Below are 19,320 nucleotides of genomic sequence, written 5' to 3' on the forward strand. Positions count from 1 at the left end.
CCAGAAAGTGGCACGTCTGGTAACCTTAGTGTAAAAATAGCTCAATTCAAGAAAGCCACTTAAAGGGTTAGTTCACCAAAAAATTTAAATTCTCACCCTCATGTTTTTCCAAACCCGTAAGACCTTCAGAACACAAATTAAGATATTTTTGATCAAATCTGAGCGCAGAAAATACGTCCAGATACGTAGCAAGGACATCGGTATAATAGTCATCAGTGGTTCAACCGTAATTTTACGAAGCTACTGTCTTCCACCATTTTGGAGAGTACCCCAGAACAGAATCAGCATTGTTTACGTTCTGTAGAAAGCACTCATGCTGAACGTAAACAGCGCTGATTACATTGATTACGTTCTGGGATACTCTTCAAAATGGTGGAAGACAGTAACTTGAGAAGAATTGTTGAATAAATTATGTTGTTTTCTTTGCGCACAAAAAGTATTCTCGTAGCTTCGTAAAATTATGGTTGAACCACTGTTGAACAGACTATTTTACCAACGTCCTTGCTACGTTTCTGACTTCCTGGGAACTTTTCAGTTCAGAGAGCTCTCGCATTTCATCAAAAATATCTTAATTTGTGTTCCGAAGATGAACGAAGGTCTTATGGGTTTGGAACGACATGAGGGTAATGACAGAATTTTCATTTTTGAGTGAACTAACCCTTTAAGGCGTTCGTGTTTACATGTATTGTTAGTGGCTACCTCTTAATACCTTTATACCAGGGGTGTCCAAACCGGTTCCTGGAGGGCCACTATACTGTAGAGTTTAGCTCTAACCTTAACTGAACACTCCTGAACCAGTTAATCAAGGTCTTAAGACTCACTAGAAACTTTGGGTAGGTTTTGGCTAACCTCCAGGACGTTGGCCCTCCAGGAGCAGGATTGGACACTCCTGGTTAATACAGTAAATATTCAGCCTTCTCCCCCTGACATTACTACCATATTATGAAATATCCTAGTCAAACAACTTAAGCTTGGAATGCACTACACAACGTTTGCCCAGATTTACAGTCTGGAAGACCAGATGGTAGAGACAGTTAGGAGATTTTGGTCACTCGAAGTCAACACTTTTGCAGAAAATTACAGTGTAAGGTGGTCACAAACACCGATTCGACTTCAAGCTAGGATTCCACCTAGACATGTTTGGTATTTTTATACAATTTAGAATGCATATTGTTTTAATTTGCCATGCATATTTTAGAAATGAGGCACATGTTTCTGTGTGATTTTGTTGTGTTCAGAGCAACTTGAAAGTCTGATAGTGTGTGATCCTCAGTCATTAAGTGTATCATTTACATAGTCAACAAGGGAATTTTGTTGGCATTTTGTCCACCAATTGTTGACTGGATTGTGCAAAGTAAGCATCATACATCTGATTGTGACTGGCTCAACTGCTATGTGGCCTTCCATATGTCAGCAGAGAGAAGGGAGTCATATCATAGGAAGACAAGTAACATTCGTTACAGAAAAAAATAGGGTCAATTATGATTTCATGCCAACTTTAAAAACACAAATAGATCTTTATTTTAATATATTTCAAACTTTATTGCACTGATTTAAAGAAATTGATCTTTAAATGTGTAAACGTGTTCTAAAAGTAATTCTATCAAAGACATTCTTGATTTTACAATATAAATATTCAGCATTCAAGTGGGAAAAAAACCTATTCCTTGTCTTGCATTAAAAAAAAATGATGTGATCAATACATAGTACTTAGCATCACTAAATTATAATAGAAGTACAAAACTAAATGTGAAACCCAACCCAAAATAAGTCTGTTTTTGCAACAATAATGGCAAATCAAAATATCAAATTATATTAGTATTTAAAAGCTACATTAAACAGCTCTCCTCTTAAAAGTGCTCAATGAATTAATGTAACATTTACAGCTCACACAACCTGATTTATGCTATATTTTAAAATGACCTCATCATTACTACTACACAATGCACATTGGCCACTTTACATATTTATGAGATTCAATGGTGGCAAATGCAAATGATTGTCCTTGAGATCAATTTGATCCAGCAAAACACACAATCTGTTTTATTCAACACTAAATCCCTAGAGGGACAACACAGCAAATCCAATGAGGAGGTAAAGGAGCAGCTGGTTGGTCATGCTGTGATGGGGATGAGCGGAAGACTCTTACTATCACGACAGCTCGAACAATGGAGTGTCTGTTCTGCAGTGTAATACTGACATGCCATCAGATGGGGCTGTTCTCGTCTCTGGCCGATGAGATGACACTGCAGTCTGTAGAGCAATTACGCAACCGTGACTTTGTCAATATCTCACCGCTCAGACATTTCCCATGGCCTCTGGAGAGACAGAAAACAAATGTCAGCTCCATTAACACAGAAAAGAATATCCAGCTACGATGTCATGTGGGTTATAGTGGTATTCAGATATGCTAATTATTTGCTCAGACAACATGATTCTCCTGTATGCATTTCTAGGACTGTCTCCGTATCAGTGACTCCTGGTGTAGCTAAATCTGCTCTAATGGTGTAATCAAAGGCAAATCATGGGTAAACCTCAAACCACATTCATCCATGCAGTGCCAAAGCACATCTGACATCATGTTCCTCAAGTAACTATGTTGCAACCACAGATGTCAGTAAAGAGCACAGAATTCCTCAATGTCCATTAGACTAGATTACAGTGCATTCATGCATTTGGTAGACACTCTTATCCAAAGTGCATTCACACACACACACACACACACCACAGTAACTGTAATGGGATTATAAAACACACCATACAGGAAAGATTGCCAGAAGAACATCCTCCAGTTATCAATTTATCTAAAATTCGGTGATTTAAAGTGTCCTGCTGTGATTTTGTGAATATTTATTTCATATTATGAAACTTATTTTTTTTTTTTTGCACATGATGTATAGCATAGCATACATTCAAATTACAACCATATTAGTTAGACATTTAATTTTCTCCAATTAATCTAAAGAAAACGGACAGATTAATCATTTGTCAAAAGAATCATGATTTACATGATTTTACTCATTGAACTCGAAATCCTGAATCAAGGAAAACTTTCAGTTTTACATATTGCATATAATTTTGCTGTAAAGAAGCGTTTTATCAGTGGAGAGCAGGGTTATATTAAAACTAAAAACAGAATTTTGCTCTTGAAATTTAACAGGAACTGAAAATCAAATAAAAAAAAACTTGTTTTTTCATTTAATTTTAACTTCATGTACTAAAATGCCTAAAACCAATAGTGAAACAGAAAATTAATAAAACCTATATAGACTTTTAAAGAATAACAAAAACAAAATTACTAAAACTTTAAAATTATAATGAAATCAGAAAAAAAAAAAATTCAAAATGTTGATCTCTCAATGATACTAAAATAATAAAGTCTTCATGCCCAATGAGACGGGTGCTTTGGCTTCAAAAGACTGAATGTAGCACAGCAGACTTATGTATCATTTCCATGGTGCTTTTAACCCCGTGTTTGTCCTCATTTTTGGAGCTTGACAACTGTGGTCTTTTACCTTGTTATGAGGTAAACGACCTGTATGAAGGGTTGGAACGATGTAAGGGTAAATACATGACAGAATTTCCATTTTTGAATGATTTGTGGCACGTGAGAGTACCTGCTGTCTGGTACGAGGTGCAGCATGCGGTAGAGATCAGCAGTGGAGGGCATCTTCACCGGGGCAGCTTTAGGGGTGGAGAACAGGGACTTGGTTACGAGCGGTGGAGTGGACTGCAGTTTGGGCTCGGGTTCTGTGCCTAGAGATACACACACGAACTGTGAACTTCAACCACGAAATAAATGAAGAGTTTCACAAACAGAAAAGCAATGCATTTCACAGAATCAATCCACTGATCCACTGTTTTGTAGGGTCTCAGGGACACTCACCGACTGATGATACACTGTGAGGTTCAGACAATGCAGGTCTTTTACGGTCTACAAATGGAGTCATGTTCAAAAACTGGGTCTTCAGCCATGCAGCTCGATCTTCTTCAAATGTTTTCCTCTAAAGACGGAAGAAACTAACAGGAGTTAGGGGCCGTCCACAAAGAACATCTGCTTGAGTTAAAAACAGCAGAATGATGCACAAACATTTCTGTAACCAAAAAGGTATAGTGTTGGAGGGCCAAAAATGATCCCCGACCATGGTTTAATTGGCTTATTTTTTTTCCTCGGGTGGCGTGTTTTTATTGTGTCAGTGTCTTTGGCATGCAAACAGCACTGACACACTGCAACAGGTAAACATGTCAGCAGTTTGTGGTTAGAAGAAGCTATGGACTTGAACATGAACAGATGTTTTACTCAGATATTGAGCGAGTTAGTTTGCTTATTTATTTATTTAGGCCATATCAGCCGCAAGGCTCTCTTTAGGCAAAAACAGATAAACAACAAGTCAGGCAAATGACCAAAAAAAAAATACATGTATAAAAAAAGATATTTAAGATTAATATTAGACAAAAATTCTAAAATACATTCAAGTGATTCTTTAAAATACATCAGCTAAACCCATCTCTGAACATAAAAAACTAAGTCCAGTCCCGTTTAACAGACATTGTAGTTTGACAAGGAAGGCATGATGCTGGTGGTTCACCTTTTAATAAATAGCTTTGGGTCTTGTAAGTCTCGTATGACTTAAATGGCAACTTGATCATACTTGGATTTGAAATGAGTAATTTTTTAGATGTACTTATTTCTGTGGCATTCATCCCATTCCATCTGCCATACAAGAGTCTCTCGAAACCAGTCAAGGAAAATTTGATTTCTATATTCACGCCTCCTTTCCTGTTAATTGTAATAAATGTATTTGTATGTATTCAGTACCTCGTGTCCCAGACGAATAGCGGCTTCAGTGAAATTCTTCCTCTCTCGCTCAAAGTTCCTCTTCTGCTCATTGAAGAGTCTCCACTCCTCTTTGAGGCGCTCTTTCTCCTCCAGCGTGTAGCAGTCGTTCAGCAGAGCTGCCGTCTCCTCATCGCACGGCGAGCTCAGCTGCTGCTGCAAACACACACCGCAACCAGACTCAATACAGCCATACACTACAAATATTGATGTTCTTCCGCAGTATTTTTACATTGTTTTCCAGTGACAAAGTCTAAAGATTCTTAAATCACCATGCAAAAATTACGTAAGAGGTCTCGTTTTCTGAGAAACTGATCAAAATGCAGTGAATTTATGCAATGCAAGGTGAAACAAGTGTATATAGCCGGTTGACATTTCGCTTAATTTCTCAATTGACAAGACTTCATATCTTCAGTTTGCATCTCAAATGCAAAATGCATCTTGATTTAAGGTTTTTGGACATTTATATTGGGAGAAAAGACAAGAATACAAAGAAAACGTAAAACTTTGTGCTCTGATTTAAGACTTTTTCAGGCTTTAATGTGGAAGGGCAAATTAAGACTTTAAAACCTGCAGAAACCCTGATTTGGGGCAAGTGCAAACGCACTATATGATCTATGTTTTGGCCAGGGACCAGAGACACTGAATTGGATATGCTTGCACACAAAGGATCCATAAATCATCACACATAAGGCAATACACTGACAGCCTCTTTGGGTCCATTGACAGAATCTGATATTGGAAGTGATGTGAAGTATACTTTGTCCTCTACTGTATATTAGTGTGAACAGACACTGACCTGTAAAAGATGCTGCTGCATGTGGATGAACTCTTTACACTGCTGTAACTCCATTCTCATCCGCTGCATCTCCTCCTCGTGCTCCTTTCTGGACATCGCCTCCTCTCCCTCGCGCTCCTGACACGCCACCAGTGAAGCTGCAACACAAACAAGCAGTGATCACTTACATACATATATATATATATATATATATATATATATATATATATATATATATATATATATATATATATATATATATATGTATGTGTGTGTGTGTGTGTGTGTGTATATACACACACACACACACACACACACCCTATTTTTTCTCAAATTCAAATTTGTTTTAATTTTTCTGGATTCCAATTCATGATTTAATTACATTTTAACAACCAAAATTAAGTCTAATCAACTGAATTCATAAACATTTTTTACAATAATATTAAATATAATTTTGTGGTGTAATCAAATGGCAGCATAAAACATTGTCAACTGAATTAATATTTTAAAAATCACATGAAAACCGAATGTTACATTATGATTTGAAATCACCGTGTCACAATTTTCCTCTTACATATGCATATGTAAATCAAGGACATTTGCTCATTACAACTGACGTCTGTCCAATCATAAGAGCGATACTGCCCAGTATCTCCTCCAAAAACTAAATCACGCATATACCAATAAAAGATTATACCAGTTGAAGTTTATTTGTAATGAAGTGTCTGAGCGACTGAATGAGAAGGTTTTCATTTTACAACAGACCTCTTCTTAAAGGTGCTGTATGTAGGATTGACCTAGCAGTTGAACTAGGTATTGCAGCCCAAATTCAAAATATTGGAGAGGGGGTTTTTTCACCCGGCCCCTGCTCCTCAGACTTGAGGTTGCCAGATTAACGACACCAACAGGAACGAGTGCACATGACGATGAATGACATGAAATGCGCCGTTTTCTCCACCAACTAGCAACCCGGGGTGCCAAAATGCAATTGGGTAAACTAGCAGTGGGTGGGTTTCACAAACCAAAACAGAGACCGACATTCCTGCCCGGAACGCACATTTTCAAAGGAGAATAACTGACTGTAGCATTGTTTTTCAGATAAACAAGTATGTTAACTTAGCAGGTTTCTTAAATATCTGCAAACATATTTTGGTATTTTTATGCTTTAGTGGAGTCAAACACTTACATACAGCACCTTTAATTATTCTCACCGTGCTTCTGGTTTTTCTCAATATGTTGTATTGAAAGCTACAGCACTGCAAAGTATTTTGTCCCCGGAGGCAATTATTGTAGTTGCACTGGTTTATTTTGGCCATTTACTCCAGAAACATTTATAGATCTGAAAATGCATTTAAGGAAAGCAACAGCCACACGTTGTACCTTGGCTGTCGAGTCTCTCCATGTGGCTCTTGAGCTTCCTCCACTGCAGGCGGATGCTGTTGGTGAGCTGCTCGCGGGCCTGTTCACACGACTGCTCCAGAGTCTCTCTGCTGGAGTCACCCATCTCCTCCTCACCCTCAGAGACAGCCTGATGATAAACGGATAGTTCATCCAAAAATAAAAACCGTCAATTACACATTGTTCATAGTGTGTGCGAGGAGACTTCTGACCTGCTCCAGGCTATCATCTGCTGGCTCGGTTCTGACGCAGGGTTTCTTTGGGCTCAGAATGGTGATCATGTCCTTCTTCATGTGCTGCAACACTTTCTTAAGCTCAGAGTTCTCCATCATCAGAGATCTCTGCCGCGTCTCATAATCACCCAGCAGAGCCCTGTACATCTCACCCTCATGTCTGACAACACAAGAGCAAATGTTTTACGTTGCGTTTCACTGTGAGAAATACAAATGCCATGTCAATTGAGCACAGGAGGTTACCTGGCCTCCATCTTGCACGTCTTCCAGAGACCTCTCTTGCCATCTGACCTGCCCACATGGTTTGAGATTTCAATGGCTGAACACAAATGAAAACAGAATATAGAAAAACTGTGAACTTCAAATCTTTCTGGATTATGTGAATTGTGAATGTTTGCAGTCTAAAAAGGAAACTAAAATAATAAAATTGACATCTGGCTGCTTCACTATATTAAAGCCATGTAAAGGTTGACAGAAATGCAAGCTCTCACAGAGTTTCTTGTCTCTCTTGTCCATGAGCAGCTGGTTGAGACGCTCCTTTAGTTTGGTGCACTCTCTCTCTTTGCGCTTGGTGTCGTGGTTGTACTGCGTGGCACGACTAGAGATGATGTTCTGCAGTTTCTGTACCTGCACCATATTAATAACACATAGAAGTAAGGGTGCTGTATGATTGCTATGCAGGATATAGACACAGTAGCCTACACTAAAGTCAGTGCATGGTCATGTAAAAGGTAAAATCATCTGTTTTCAGCAGGTATTGAAGGGATGGTTTACAAACAATTTTCATCAGTGCTATGGAAGTCAATGGCTACCAGCAACTGGTTGGTTACCCACATTCTTCAAAATATCTTCTTGCAGGTTCATATTTAAGATGCGCTTTACTTTATCCAAAGTATGGTCAGCCAATATGCATAGCAGTTTTCGGTCCCACTTTATATTAGGTGGTCTTAAGTACTATGTACTTACATTTAAATTAATCATTTGATACAATGCACTTATTGTGTACATGCATGCTTTTACATTGTACTTATATTTTTAAAAATACCTATGTAATTACATTTGTTAACATAAAGTGGTAAAAAAAAAAAAGTCAAAGAAGTGTCATAACCCACAACTTCAGAAAGGAGTGACACAGGGCTCGTTTTAGGTTAGCCAGGTTAAACGCAGACACAGTGGGCACAAATGGTGAAAAATACATTGCTTTTTTGCATTTTACATTTCAAACTTTGGGTTTGAGAATCAAAATTGTAGTTTAGCTGAAAGAAAATGCTGGACCAAAAGGGCATTATAGGGCAACATGATGGGGTGCAGTTGTTGGACCATGTGAATTGAGTTTCTCTTACTTCCTCTTTCTCAGACTTGAGGCAGTTCTGTAAGGTTTTGATCTTCAGCTGTAGCTGTCGCTCACCCTCATGCAGGCCTGAGTTCTCTCTCCTGGTGTGGTCCAGCTGATCCTGAGACACAATTACACAACGGTAGTACAAATTAAGAGTAGGCGGCTTTTTTTTTTTTTTTGCCATAGAAATTCTACATTACTAACAATACTTTCCTCTTTCACTCTTCTATGGATAAATTAGCAAACTCAGCAATACAGCACTGTGCAAAATAGATCTCACTTAGCAAATGGTGAATGTGTTACTGGTAAAAGCAAATAAATAAATCAAGTCATACTCCAGCCTGCAACTGAAACAGTGACAAATTTGTATATTTGTAGCATTTTCTACCATTTAAAATCAAGTCATCTTTAGCAAGACACCATAACTTTGTGAAATCCGGTGAAAAGGCATTATTTAAAAAACAACAACAATCATCGAAATCATAAAAACTCATTCACAACACAAATCTTCCAGACTTTTACAGGAAGATTTTACTTATTTCCCTGACTATTCCAGGCCTGGAAATCACATTTGAAAATTCCTTAATATTTGCAAGCCATTGTTTTGTCTGGAGGAAATGTAGAAAGCGGAGTACTTTGAGTCTACAGTTGCTGTGCTGCAGATGCTCGAAGTCACTGCCGTTCTTCAGCTGCTGTGTCTCCAGCTCATGTAGGGCATGCTGAGCTCTCCTCTGCAGCTGCAGTACTTCATAGAGCAGGTTCACAACCGGCACAGCGCTCAGACTGCCCGATTTAGACTCAAAACTCACTCCAGTCAAGCCCAGTGAACACACCTCCTGAGGACAACCAAGACAAACAGATCATCTGCTTTGCCAATTTCAGGAAAAATTCAGTTATTAACAAGTTATGAAATTGTTTTATGGTATATATTAAAATTTTATTAGTAGAGTAACTTCATGTGTGTGATTGATTCAACGGTGTTGTCATGAGAGTAAACAGCACGTCTCAGGAGCAGTCAAGACATCAACTTTAATTTGAGTTAAATTAACATTTAATCCAAAACTTAATTCCTATACAAACTGACATGCACGTACAAAGTCAGAGAACTTGCATTGTCCAGTCTGGACCCCGTTTAACTGTCATATTTGGTGTTAGTTCAATTATTTGTGTCGGAAGTGTGAAGTAGGCACAACCATCCTAGCCATTTTTATATATTTTGCACTCATCTTGTGCAGAACGACCGCAAACCCCACAGATAATGTCCGAATGAACAATTAATTTACAGACATATATCCTAAAAACTAAATCCCCAACTGATATGCTTTAAAGCATGTCATTTTAGGTCAAACACCTTCCAGGAGTTACTACAGGGTAATACTACAGAGTGTCTGCCAGTGTATGAGGCTGTGAAAGTACTCATACACTCTCATACACAATGAGAGTGTGTATGAGTATTAAGTACTCATACACAATGAGAGAAAAACACAACAACACTTAAAAGCATATAGTCTCCTAGTAGAGGGTATCTCCACTACCCATGGTCAAAAAAAAAAAAAAAAAAAAAAACCCGATTCAAAGACTTAACCAGTAGTTTCCACATTTCTTGCCAGGGATCCCACATGCTGCCCTGAGCCTCAGAGTGTAAGGGTTTGTCCAAATACTCACTTGCGGTTTTTGCACTTGACCACTTGTCTACTTCCATGATGCATTTCCTGTATTTGGCCCAAGTGTTCAAGTGAGCATGAAGACCACAAGTGTGCGCAGAACTTTTTATTACCCGATGGGACACACTTGTTGCAAATGTTTACAGAGCTTTGTGCTAATTCTCAATACTTTGCATTTTAAAATAAACTTCTAAGCATCTGTTCAGTCTCTGTAGCACGACACAATTTAGTAATTGTGGTGCTTCTAATAAAGTGATAAAACGTACTTGTACAAAATTAACATGCTCATTTTTGCACCAATAAAATGTGCAACAATTTGTTGTAATATCTAATTATTATTAATATTTTTATTACACTGAAACTGTATCCATAACCTCTCATGAGATCTCGGCAAAAAGTCACGATTTATTTGCAGACCACAATGCATCATAGGATACACTTAGCCTCAAACACCATTCCAGAGCATTTTTTCGCTCTCAAGTGGGCAAGACTGCAAGTGTGGGTATGTGGACAAGCATTTACCAAAAGCATCTATGGTCGCAGGTTCTAACATTACCAATAGAGTTCCATGGAACTTGCGACCATAGATAGCCAACAATGCTTTTGGGAAATGCTCCCCAGATCTCATAAAGAAGCTCCTCCAGGAGAGACACCAAATCTGAGAACAATATGACCAAAATGGTGATACCAGCACTCTGTCCTCCCAGACCCTCATAAAAACAGCCGAAAGCAGACTTAGTGGAAAAGCACTCAGATGGATCATTGGTAGCACATAAGCCAAAGTGTCCATCCCCAGAGGCAATAGAGGAGACAGAGAGAATGAAACTGTCTCGCTCAAAGCTAACAGGGCAGATCCACTACTGCCCTGTCAAACCACTGCTGAATCAGACCAGCGGTCTAAAGATGCGAACTCCATTCTCCAGGCCTCAACCTGTACACTGAGAAAGAGCAGCTCCCAGATTCAAACCACCTGGGAGATGCACCGCCCTCAGCAACAGAAGCTTTGGAACGGGGCATAAATGCATTCTCCCTAGTGGTTTTACCTAAGATACCACTGATGTTGACCATCCTGATGACCACATGACAGTCTCTAATGTCTGGAAGGAAATTGCTCGAGGATAACAAAACCACCATCACCTCCATGTAATTTATGTGCCACATGAGATGATCACCTTTCCAGACTCAATAGACTGGATGTTTTTCAAAAAATTGCACAAGACATTTATCATCTCCTTGCAGTGACAGACTTTGCCCAAAGGCACAAACCGCCATCCTTTTTCAGCACTAGAAAATACTGAATGTAGAAACCAGATTCCCTCTCGGGAGGAATCATTTTCTCTACAGCGCCTATCTTCTAACAGGGAGTGTATTTTCTGCCATAAAATATGAGTTTCCTGAGCTTCTGTGGTGAATAGGGCTATCAAAATGGCTGAAAAAATTAATTTGAATTTTGTCAAATATTATCAATATTCAAATTATATTCGAAACCATATTTAACACAAAAGGACCGAAAACCAATCACAGAGTACTTTTTCCATTTAAAAACATGAGATGCAGTGGGATGGGGAAAAACTGCCATAAACATGGTTTTTTTAAAAGTTGAACTTACATTAATTTTACATGGCTTTTCTAAACATGCGGCTCTGTTGTGCGAGACATGAGTGCAACTGTGATAGATGTCTCTCTAGAAAATACAATAAATATGCATTCTGTGTGAACTGCTTGGTTTCAGTTTTGACGTAAACAACATCTACGCATTTATGTTCTCTTTATCTAGTGGGTTCAACTGGATAGGCTAAGAAAAACAATCAAATGCAACGACAATTACATCGTCATCGCATCTTGTGTGCCACTGATAAGACAGCCTGATGCACACCTAAAAATCTGGATTTTTATTTTAAATTTGACGAATATTCAAAATAAAAAAAAATTTAAATATTGACAGCCCTAGTGGTGAGCAATGAGGGGGGTAATTCCAAAATTGAATAGTGCACCTCTTTTATATGGTTTGCAGAACCCAACAAGAGACATTCAGCAGATGTTCTGCCAAATGAACAGAGAGGCATCAGGAATTTTACAGCTGAAGAACAAAAAGATTGTTGTTCAACACATCGACCGAGATGTGAAGTGGCAAAACTAACAGAACAGAATCTCAAGAGACTGCAAAGAAAAAGGCAATTGTCTGATGGGGGCATGTCCTCTCTTTTGATATCCGTTGTTTAGCAATTTGGACTTCATGAGGACTTTAACAGCAATTTGTGACATATATAATGTAATTTAAACTTCAAACAATCGTCACACCTGGAGGGTGTTCCCATAGGTTCACTCGAAGACAGGTAACATTACTCTAAATAATCTTAAGAGCTAGAGTTATGGTGCCTTAAAGGTACAAGTTCATCTGCCCTGTCCCTCAAATGTATTCAGTGGGACTGAAGCACCACTTGCGCTGTTCGTTTGATGTTACATTTGCAAGACCCCAATAAATGGACCCTTGTGGGGACAAAGTAAACGCTGTAATAACGTCACTCTTTGCTTTGTGTTTAATGCTAGTAAAACATACATTTAAGTCCATTTAAATAGTTACATTATCCATGTTGCTTTATTTTTCTATCACCAATCAGATGAAAGATTGAGAGTTTAACCTGTGACAATCATATCCAACATGTGAGCAACTCCTCTTGTAGTGTACCTGATTGATATATGCGATGCACTGCGATATGTTCTCCTCAGTGCAGAAAGCACTTAACATGCTGTAAGAGGTTTTGGGCAGAGCCATGGTGGAATGCAGCGAATGGTGCAGGTTTTGCCTGGAGGGAGACATGCTGATCCCAGAAATACTGGAAAGCTCTTTGGTGTCTGTATAGAAGACAAAAGAAAAGGCAGAGCCTGTTATTAAAGCCTGTCGAAACTAGACATGTCTCACATGACTGTTTTAACATGGTGTCGTGTAGCTGCAAAACAGCTAACCTGGGAGGGTTTAAGTTGAGGAAAAGTTTGAAAATGGTCTGAAGTTTAAGGATTTCAAGATGGTCTGCTGATGATCTGTGTGAAATGTGGTGAATATCAGACAATAGTCTAGAAGTTTGAAAAACTAGGTTTCAAACATGATAATTCAAAATGGCAGAAAATCTAGTCTGAAATTTAAACCATGCTAGTTTTGACTCTCTGCATTCAACTTTGCACAAGTTCAGGAAAAAATAAGAATTTTGTTTCTAGGCCTTACGGTTCAAACATTACTAGCCTCGACGAGTGCAGATTTGACCTGTTAGTGGTGCTGGAGGGTTTTAGATAGAGATATCAAATTTGCTATGGTAATAGTGGAGACTGTCCTCTATCTGCGTGCCAAATTTCAATTTCCCCATGTATGGTCCATCAGGCTGCAACAGATGTATTAGTGGAGCAGGACAAGAATAAGAAAGAGACTGTGCTTCAATGATCGGCACCTAATAAAAATAATAGTTCACTAACAACTAGGGCTGCACAATATATTGTTTCAGCATGGATATTGCGATGTTTACTGTCAGGGAACTCTCATGCACGCGAACACTGAATTCCGTTCACTTCTGCGTCTATTTGTGCCTGTAAATGACACATACGTGCAAAATTATGTCAAAATGCATGTCTCTGCAAGTATCCTTGTGAACACAGTTGCTTATGTCTTAGGTGAAATTAAATAATTGAGAAAGAAAATGGATGTGTAACAGTATAGGCTATTGGTTCACAGAGGTTTAGTGTTCCAGCTTTCTGTCTCATGAATGTGAATAAAACAAAATATTGCAATGTAAGTTTTCCAATTTCGTGCAGCCCTACAAACAACCAAAACAGACATTATTTACTCACCCTCATGATGTTCCCCAATAAGTATGCTATCATGTTTCCAAGCTTTTTTCCCCACTTAAAACAACATCTAACACACAAATCTATTAAGATTAGAAGTTTTGCAGATATGGTCACTATAAACTGATTGTTTCATGGAAAACAGCGGCATGAAGACTCTTCAGAAATTACTCTTTTGTGTCCATGGAAAAAAGTAAGAACATACAGGCTTGGAAAGATGAAAAAAAAAAAAAAATTATATATATATTCTTTTGTTACACTTTCAACATATTACAAAACAAAACGAAGAGAACAGGGAGAAACATTATTTAATAAATTAGCTTCAATATAATGCAACACTTTACAGATTAATTAAAACCGTGCTCAAATTAGCTCAGTCTCTTAACAAGATCAAGCCGACTCAAGTTCCAGACACAACATTTCCATGTTTGCAGCTCACCGAGAGATGGATCTGGCATCATTGTAGGAGTCCCCCAATCTCCCATGTCAACCTTCAGCTGGAATGGGATTCTCCAGTGTCCCGCTCATCCAAAGGAGATGCAAGGCTGGACACAAGTGGCTGGGCCAGAGACAGAGGCTAGCACTCGGCCATCGCTCCTGAAATAGAAGACAGGCGCACTGGATTACACAGCAGAAGGCCTGTGAAGCCGGATTAAACAGCCGTGGAATCCCACTGCAGGATTACCAGAAGAAGTGGGGACGGAGGGGGTGGAGATCGCAGAGCGAGAAAAGCATAAAGCACAGGAGGATTGATGTGTTATACAAGTGCATTTCCCCCCCAAACCAGTTAAGTGCAAACCCCACCCCACAGCCCATTTCATTGGTTAAGTACAGACACACACAGACACTTGTCAAGAGAAGGTAAGACTTCACAGATTCAGTTCAGAATTCAGAAAAAAACATGGATGCATCCAATTGCGAAAAACAGTAAATATTTTGAGGAATGCTACCAACAACACAAGTGTGAAGTAGACGATCAGCTCTGCAATTAACATGACAAATGAAATTAGTTTGATCCTAAAAAAATCAATAATAAAAAAAAAAAATTACGTGCACTGCAAAAATGTTTTACTTGCATATATTTTTTTGTTGTTTTGCAGTGCAATTATCTACACATTTTCAAATCAAGATACATTTACTTAAGTGATAAAGATAAATTAAGTGACTATGCTTAAAATAACAAAAGGTATCTGCCAATGGCCATATATATATAAAAAAAAATAATAATAATAATAAAATAAAATTCAAAAGGAAAATGAGATGATTTTTCTTAACCCACTAGGATATAGTCAATAGAATGCTTTATATTATATTTTATGTTAAAGCTGCAGTCCATAACTTTTTTCTGGTTAAAAATTATCCAAAATCAATATTTGAGCAAGTACATAAGCAGCCAGTGTTCAAAACTATCACCTTACTTTAATGTTTCTGGTACGGGTAGGTTTTCGCAGGAAATTCGAGCATGGCACTGCGTCATTACATCAAGTCTGTAAACAAAGAAGTTGTCCCTGCTACTAGGCTATCACATGTGAGGATCCTGCAGGTGGAGGATCGTATATAGCCTTTTCTCACAGCAGCTAGAATAATTAAATGTATCATTTTGATGGCTGATTGTAATCTAGAAAATATTATGCGTTTATGAAACACATCAAGTCAAGTCTGCTTTATTGTCAATTCTTCCACATGTACGGCGCATACATACAGAGAATTGAAATTGCGTTACTCTCAGACCCTTGGTGCATACAGTTAACATTAAACACGCTCAAATACAGATAATACAGTTTAAACATATGTACATACAACTATACAAATGAGGACATTGTAGAAAAATAAAGATAGATAGATAAAGTGGCATAAGGCACATGGCAGAATAGATCTTTCTTTTTCTCAGACTATCCGAAGAGGTAGTTTGCGGTCAATGCTGGATGAGGTAGTGATCAGTCCAATGCTGCACAAGTGACAGGTGCTGGTCATAGTTTTTAAGTGTGTGTGTGTGTGTGTGTGGGGGGTGGGGTCGTAGTATCAGTGTTCAGTGTTGCATGGGGTAAAAGAGGGGAGGGGGGCAAGGACGGGAGGGAGTTCAGCTTCCTGACAGCCTGATGTATGAAGGAAATTAAATTATATTCCAGTTTTAAATGCGTTTCTGATTACAGATAGCCTGGGATTACACAAGATTTGTATTTTAAAGAAAACCAGTTCGAAGGAAGCATAATTTGCTTTTTAGGTTAAAATAATTTCTTGGTATGAAATTGGAACGACATGACAATTAGATTAGACTGTACAGAAATTAAAATCTACACGTTAACACACTATACTCAGTCACGCAAGGCTGATGTTGTTAACATTAATAATAAACTTTCAAGTATAACAATAATAATTTGCACAGTTACATGTGATATGAGCTAATGCACCGATCTTTAGATTTAATCAACATTGGTAGCGCGATTTATGGTAATGCTTTTTATCTCAGTTGGTCAGAACAAACATGGTAGACTTGTTACTTGTTCAGATGACAATATCTGGTGAAAATTCTTATTTGGGTCATATTTCCAAGACACAGGCTACAATCTGTGATCGTGAAGTACAGTAAATGTCCACACTGGTGCGGTGACTGATAGCTACACATTCACCTCAAAACATTAGATTCAGCCGCGCTTGAGCTTTGCCGGAGCACAACCCACACAATGAAGATAATACCGCAAGTAACTGCAATTCCAGGTTTTCAAACAGAGATGGAGACAAAGAGGCAAAACTTACGGACTGCAGCTTTAAGCAAAGGAGTTATGACTAAGGCCCAAGACATTGCCCCTTTTTCCTCCTGGAAAAATCATTTGCATTCATTCATTTTCATACGCTTTTTATTCCACACCATCAAATCCATTGATATTTGCAAGGTACAATCTGTAAATTCTCTCTCTATTTTTTTTTTCTTGAATTATGTAAAATTCATTCGATTAACTTTTTTACTGTTGTGACAAGTTTCCATTATGCATATTTATCAAAATATATTCTATATGAAGTTTAAATACATAAAGTAAAATATTTAAGATATATAAAGGTGAATTATGTGTTTCAATTTACACATTGTTTGGTGAACAAGGATGTGGTCCCGATCCCAATTCCCCACTCCCTCTCTTGCCCTACTTTCCTGTCTATACTCCACTGTCCTCTTCAGAGAGACAAAACTAATCCAAAAATAAAACATGAGAGGTCATAATGGCAGGGTTTGGAAAAATCCTATTTGAAAAAATATAAGCAATTAACAGATGCTTATCTTAGCAAACACCATGTTATTTTCACTGGGTATCTGCAAGTTTTGTAGTTAGATTTAAAACTTTAAGACCTTTTTGATGCCACTTCTAGTGAAATTTAAGATCAATTTCACAGTAACAAAAAGGCTAATTTCTAGCATTTCTAAGCTTTTTTGACAGGGTTTTTCCCATCATTTTGTGCTTGAACTCTGATTCCACTGTTTGCATTCTTATAATGCACATTTAAATGACCATGTATACACCTGGCCTGTTTCTAATAATAAAATAAAAAAAGTGTATTACCAAGTTCATTATCTTTATCATTTTTAAATAATAAAAAATATATTTTCTGACTACCCCATGTATGTGGTTTCAGTGATCTGATCACAAAATGTTTTAGACCTGATTTTTCCTTTGCTTTTGATTTTATATGCTGTTTGTTCTGGCATACAGATTTATGGATGTGTGAACTAATATGTTACTAATTAACCCTCTATGCTCGGTTTCTTTTCCTTATGTTTTAAACTGTACTTTGTTTCCAGGTCCTGTTATGATGTTAAATGAAAGACAACATTGCTTTCAGTAGTCAAGGTCATTCTGTTCTGAGAGGCTTGGGAGGTGGAGAGCGGTTTCATCAAGAAGTTATTAGCATGCTTAGGGAGAGAGTAGATATTATCTCCATGTCAGCAGCATTCTTCTGATTTCACAAGAGCGCTCATGGATGGGTGGAGCATTAACTTAGATAACATTACTCATATAGCACATGTCAAATATCCTGTTCCTCAACAAAGGCCAGAATTGATCACCTCAGCACAGTTACAGAAGCAATACAGGAAACTAAACAGTTTTACTGCAAAAAGAGTACAATTAATACATTTTTAATTAGCCCACAAATCCAGTACATCTCAAAAAAGTTTTAGTTTATGTACACACATTATATAAAATACAAATGGAGTCTGGCCTACATACTCACGGTTTTATTATTACTTTAAGAACTGCTGAGTCTCTATGTTGACATTATGCACCTGTTTTCAGACACATATAAGTTACTTCTTCAAAACGAGATGACATTAGAGCAAAGCAACCACATTCAGTCGGATTGAGTATCACTAGATGGCAGAAACGTGCACTGTGAGTAATGAACATTTGTATATGAAGGATTTTACCATCACTGCTAAGTTAAATCTGATTCTAATATTCTCAGTTCTAACATTAACGTTATGTATTTCACACACATTAGTTTATTCGCATTCCCTAGCATTCAGAGGGTCTGTTTTCAGTCAACTACATTTTTAGGCGGATTTGAACATGTCTCCTCGCACCTAGACTCGCTGTCTATGTAGGCAGCACACGACAATTAGAGACGCGACCGGAGCTTTAGCGTTAACACAGCGGCTAACACACAAACACTCATGCTGACATACACACAGGTTGACTTACATCAGCCGCGGCTCCACGGATCCAACAAACTGAGGTTTTTCAGACTGATCTGTGTTTAAAGATGCCGTGTGTTTGTGCGAGTATCATTCACCTGAAGCGCAGCCGATGCTTGGATGATTTGAAGTGCACCTCTGCGCTACTAAATAAACAAGCACGACTCTCATTGGCCAGCCTGTTGTCAAGCAACCAGCAACTCGCCATTTGATTGGCTGGACCGTCCTACCTGTCTGTTACAACACGCAACAGGTGTTTAACGCCTTCCTACAGACAACTAACTGAAAACAATAAAACACACAAAGAAACTTTATTGATTTCTCAATTTACTTGATTTTTTAAAACATTTATTTGTTATATTATATCGTCTTTTACTAACTGATTTATATTAAAAAAGTGCTGTCGAACAATTAATCGCATCCAAAATAAAAGTTTTTGTTTACATAATATAGCCTGTGTGTGTACTGTATATATATATATATATATATATATAAATACACATGTATATATTTAAGAAAAATATGTTGTTTATATATTAAATATATTTATAAT

General features: G+C 37.9%; 1 protein-coding gene across 5 annotated transcripts; it reads right to left on the reverse strand.

Moving 5' to 3' along the window:
- Positions 1–1,483: 1,483 nt before the first annotated feature.
- Positions 1,484–18,954, reverse strand: LOC306845843 (afadin- and alpha-actinin-binding protein-like). 5 transcript variants are annotated; one of them, XM_079378823.1, is made up of 14 exons: positions 18,775–18,912; positions 14,523–14,680; positions 12,936–13,102; positions 9,218–9,418; positions 8,590–8,700; positions 7,738–7,873; positions 7,490–7,565; positions 7,226–7,406; positions 6,996–7,143; positions 5,637–5,773; positions 4,820–4,993; positions 3,887–4,004; positions 3,618–3,756; positions 1,484–2,318 (listed from the first exon to the last, which is right to left on the reverse strand). In XM_079378823.1, the coding sequence occupies exons 2-14, from the start codon at positions 14,566–14,568 to the stop codon at positions 2,207–2,209; spliced, it is 1,746 nt and encodes a 581-aa protein (XP_079234949.1). In that variant the 5' UTR covers positions 14,569–14,680; positions 18,775–18,912; the 3' UTR covers positions 1,484–2,206. The 5 variants fall into 5 exon arrangements, with proteins under 5 accessions (XP_079234949.1, XP_079234952.1, XP_079234953.1 ...); XM_079378826.1 differs by lacking the exon at positions 9,218–9,418 and having other exon boundaries at positions 1,492–2,318; positions 18,775–18,954; XM_079378827.1 differs by lacking the exon at positions 9,218–9,418 and having other exon boundaries at positions 1,492–2,318; positions 4,820–4,990.
- Between the last annotated feature and the right edge of the window lie 366 nt (positions 18,955–19,320).

The sequence above is a fragment of the Barbus barbus genome (assembly GCF_936440315.1).
Source record: "Barbus barbus genome assembly, chromosome: 26".
NCBI classification, from domain to species: domain Eukaryota; kingdom Metazoa; phylum Chordata; class Actinopteri; order Cypriniformes; family Cyprinidae; genus Barbus; species Barbus barbus.

Bases quoted from the DNA above. Each gene is read 5' to 3' on its own strand.
- LOC306845843 (XM_079378823.1), bottom strand. From the start codon at position 14,568: ATGGGAGATTGGGGGACTCCTACAATGATGCCAGATCCATCTCTCG. The intron at 7,566-7,737 runs GTGAGAGCTTGC...ATTTGTGTTCAG, and splicing joins CAAGAGAGACAAGAAACTCT to CCATTGAAATCTCAAACCAT. The intron at 4,994-5,636 runs GTCAGTGTCTGT...GTGTGTTTGCAG, and splicing joins TGCAGCAGCATCTTTTACAG to CAGCAGCTGAGCTCGCCGTG.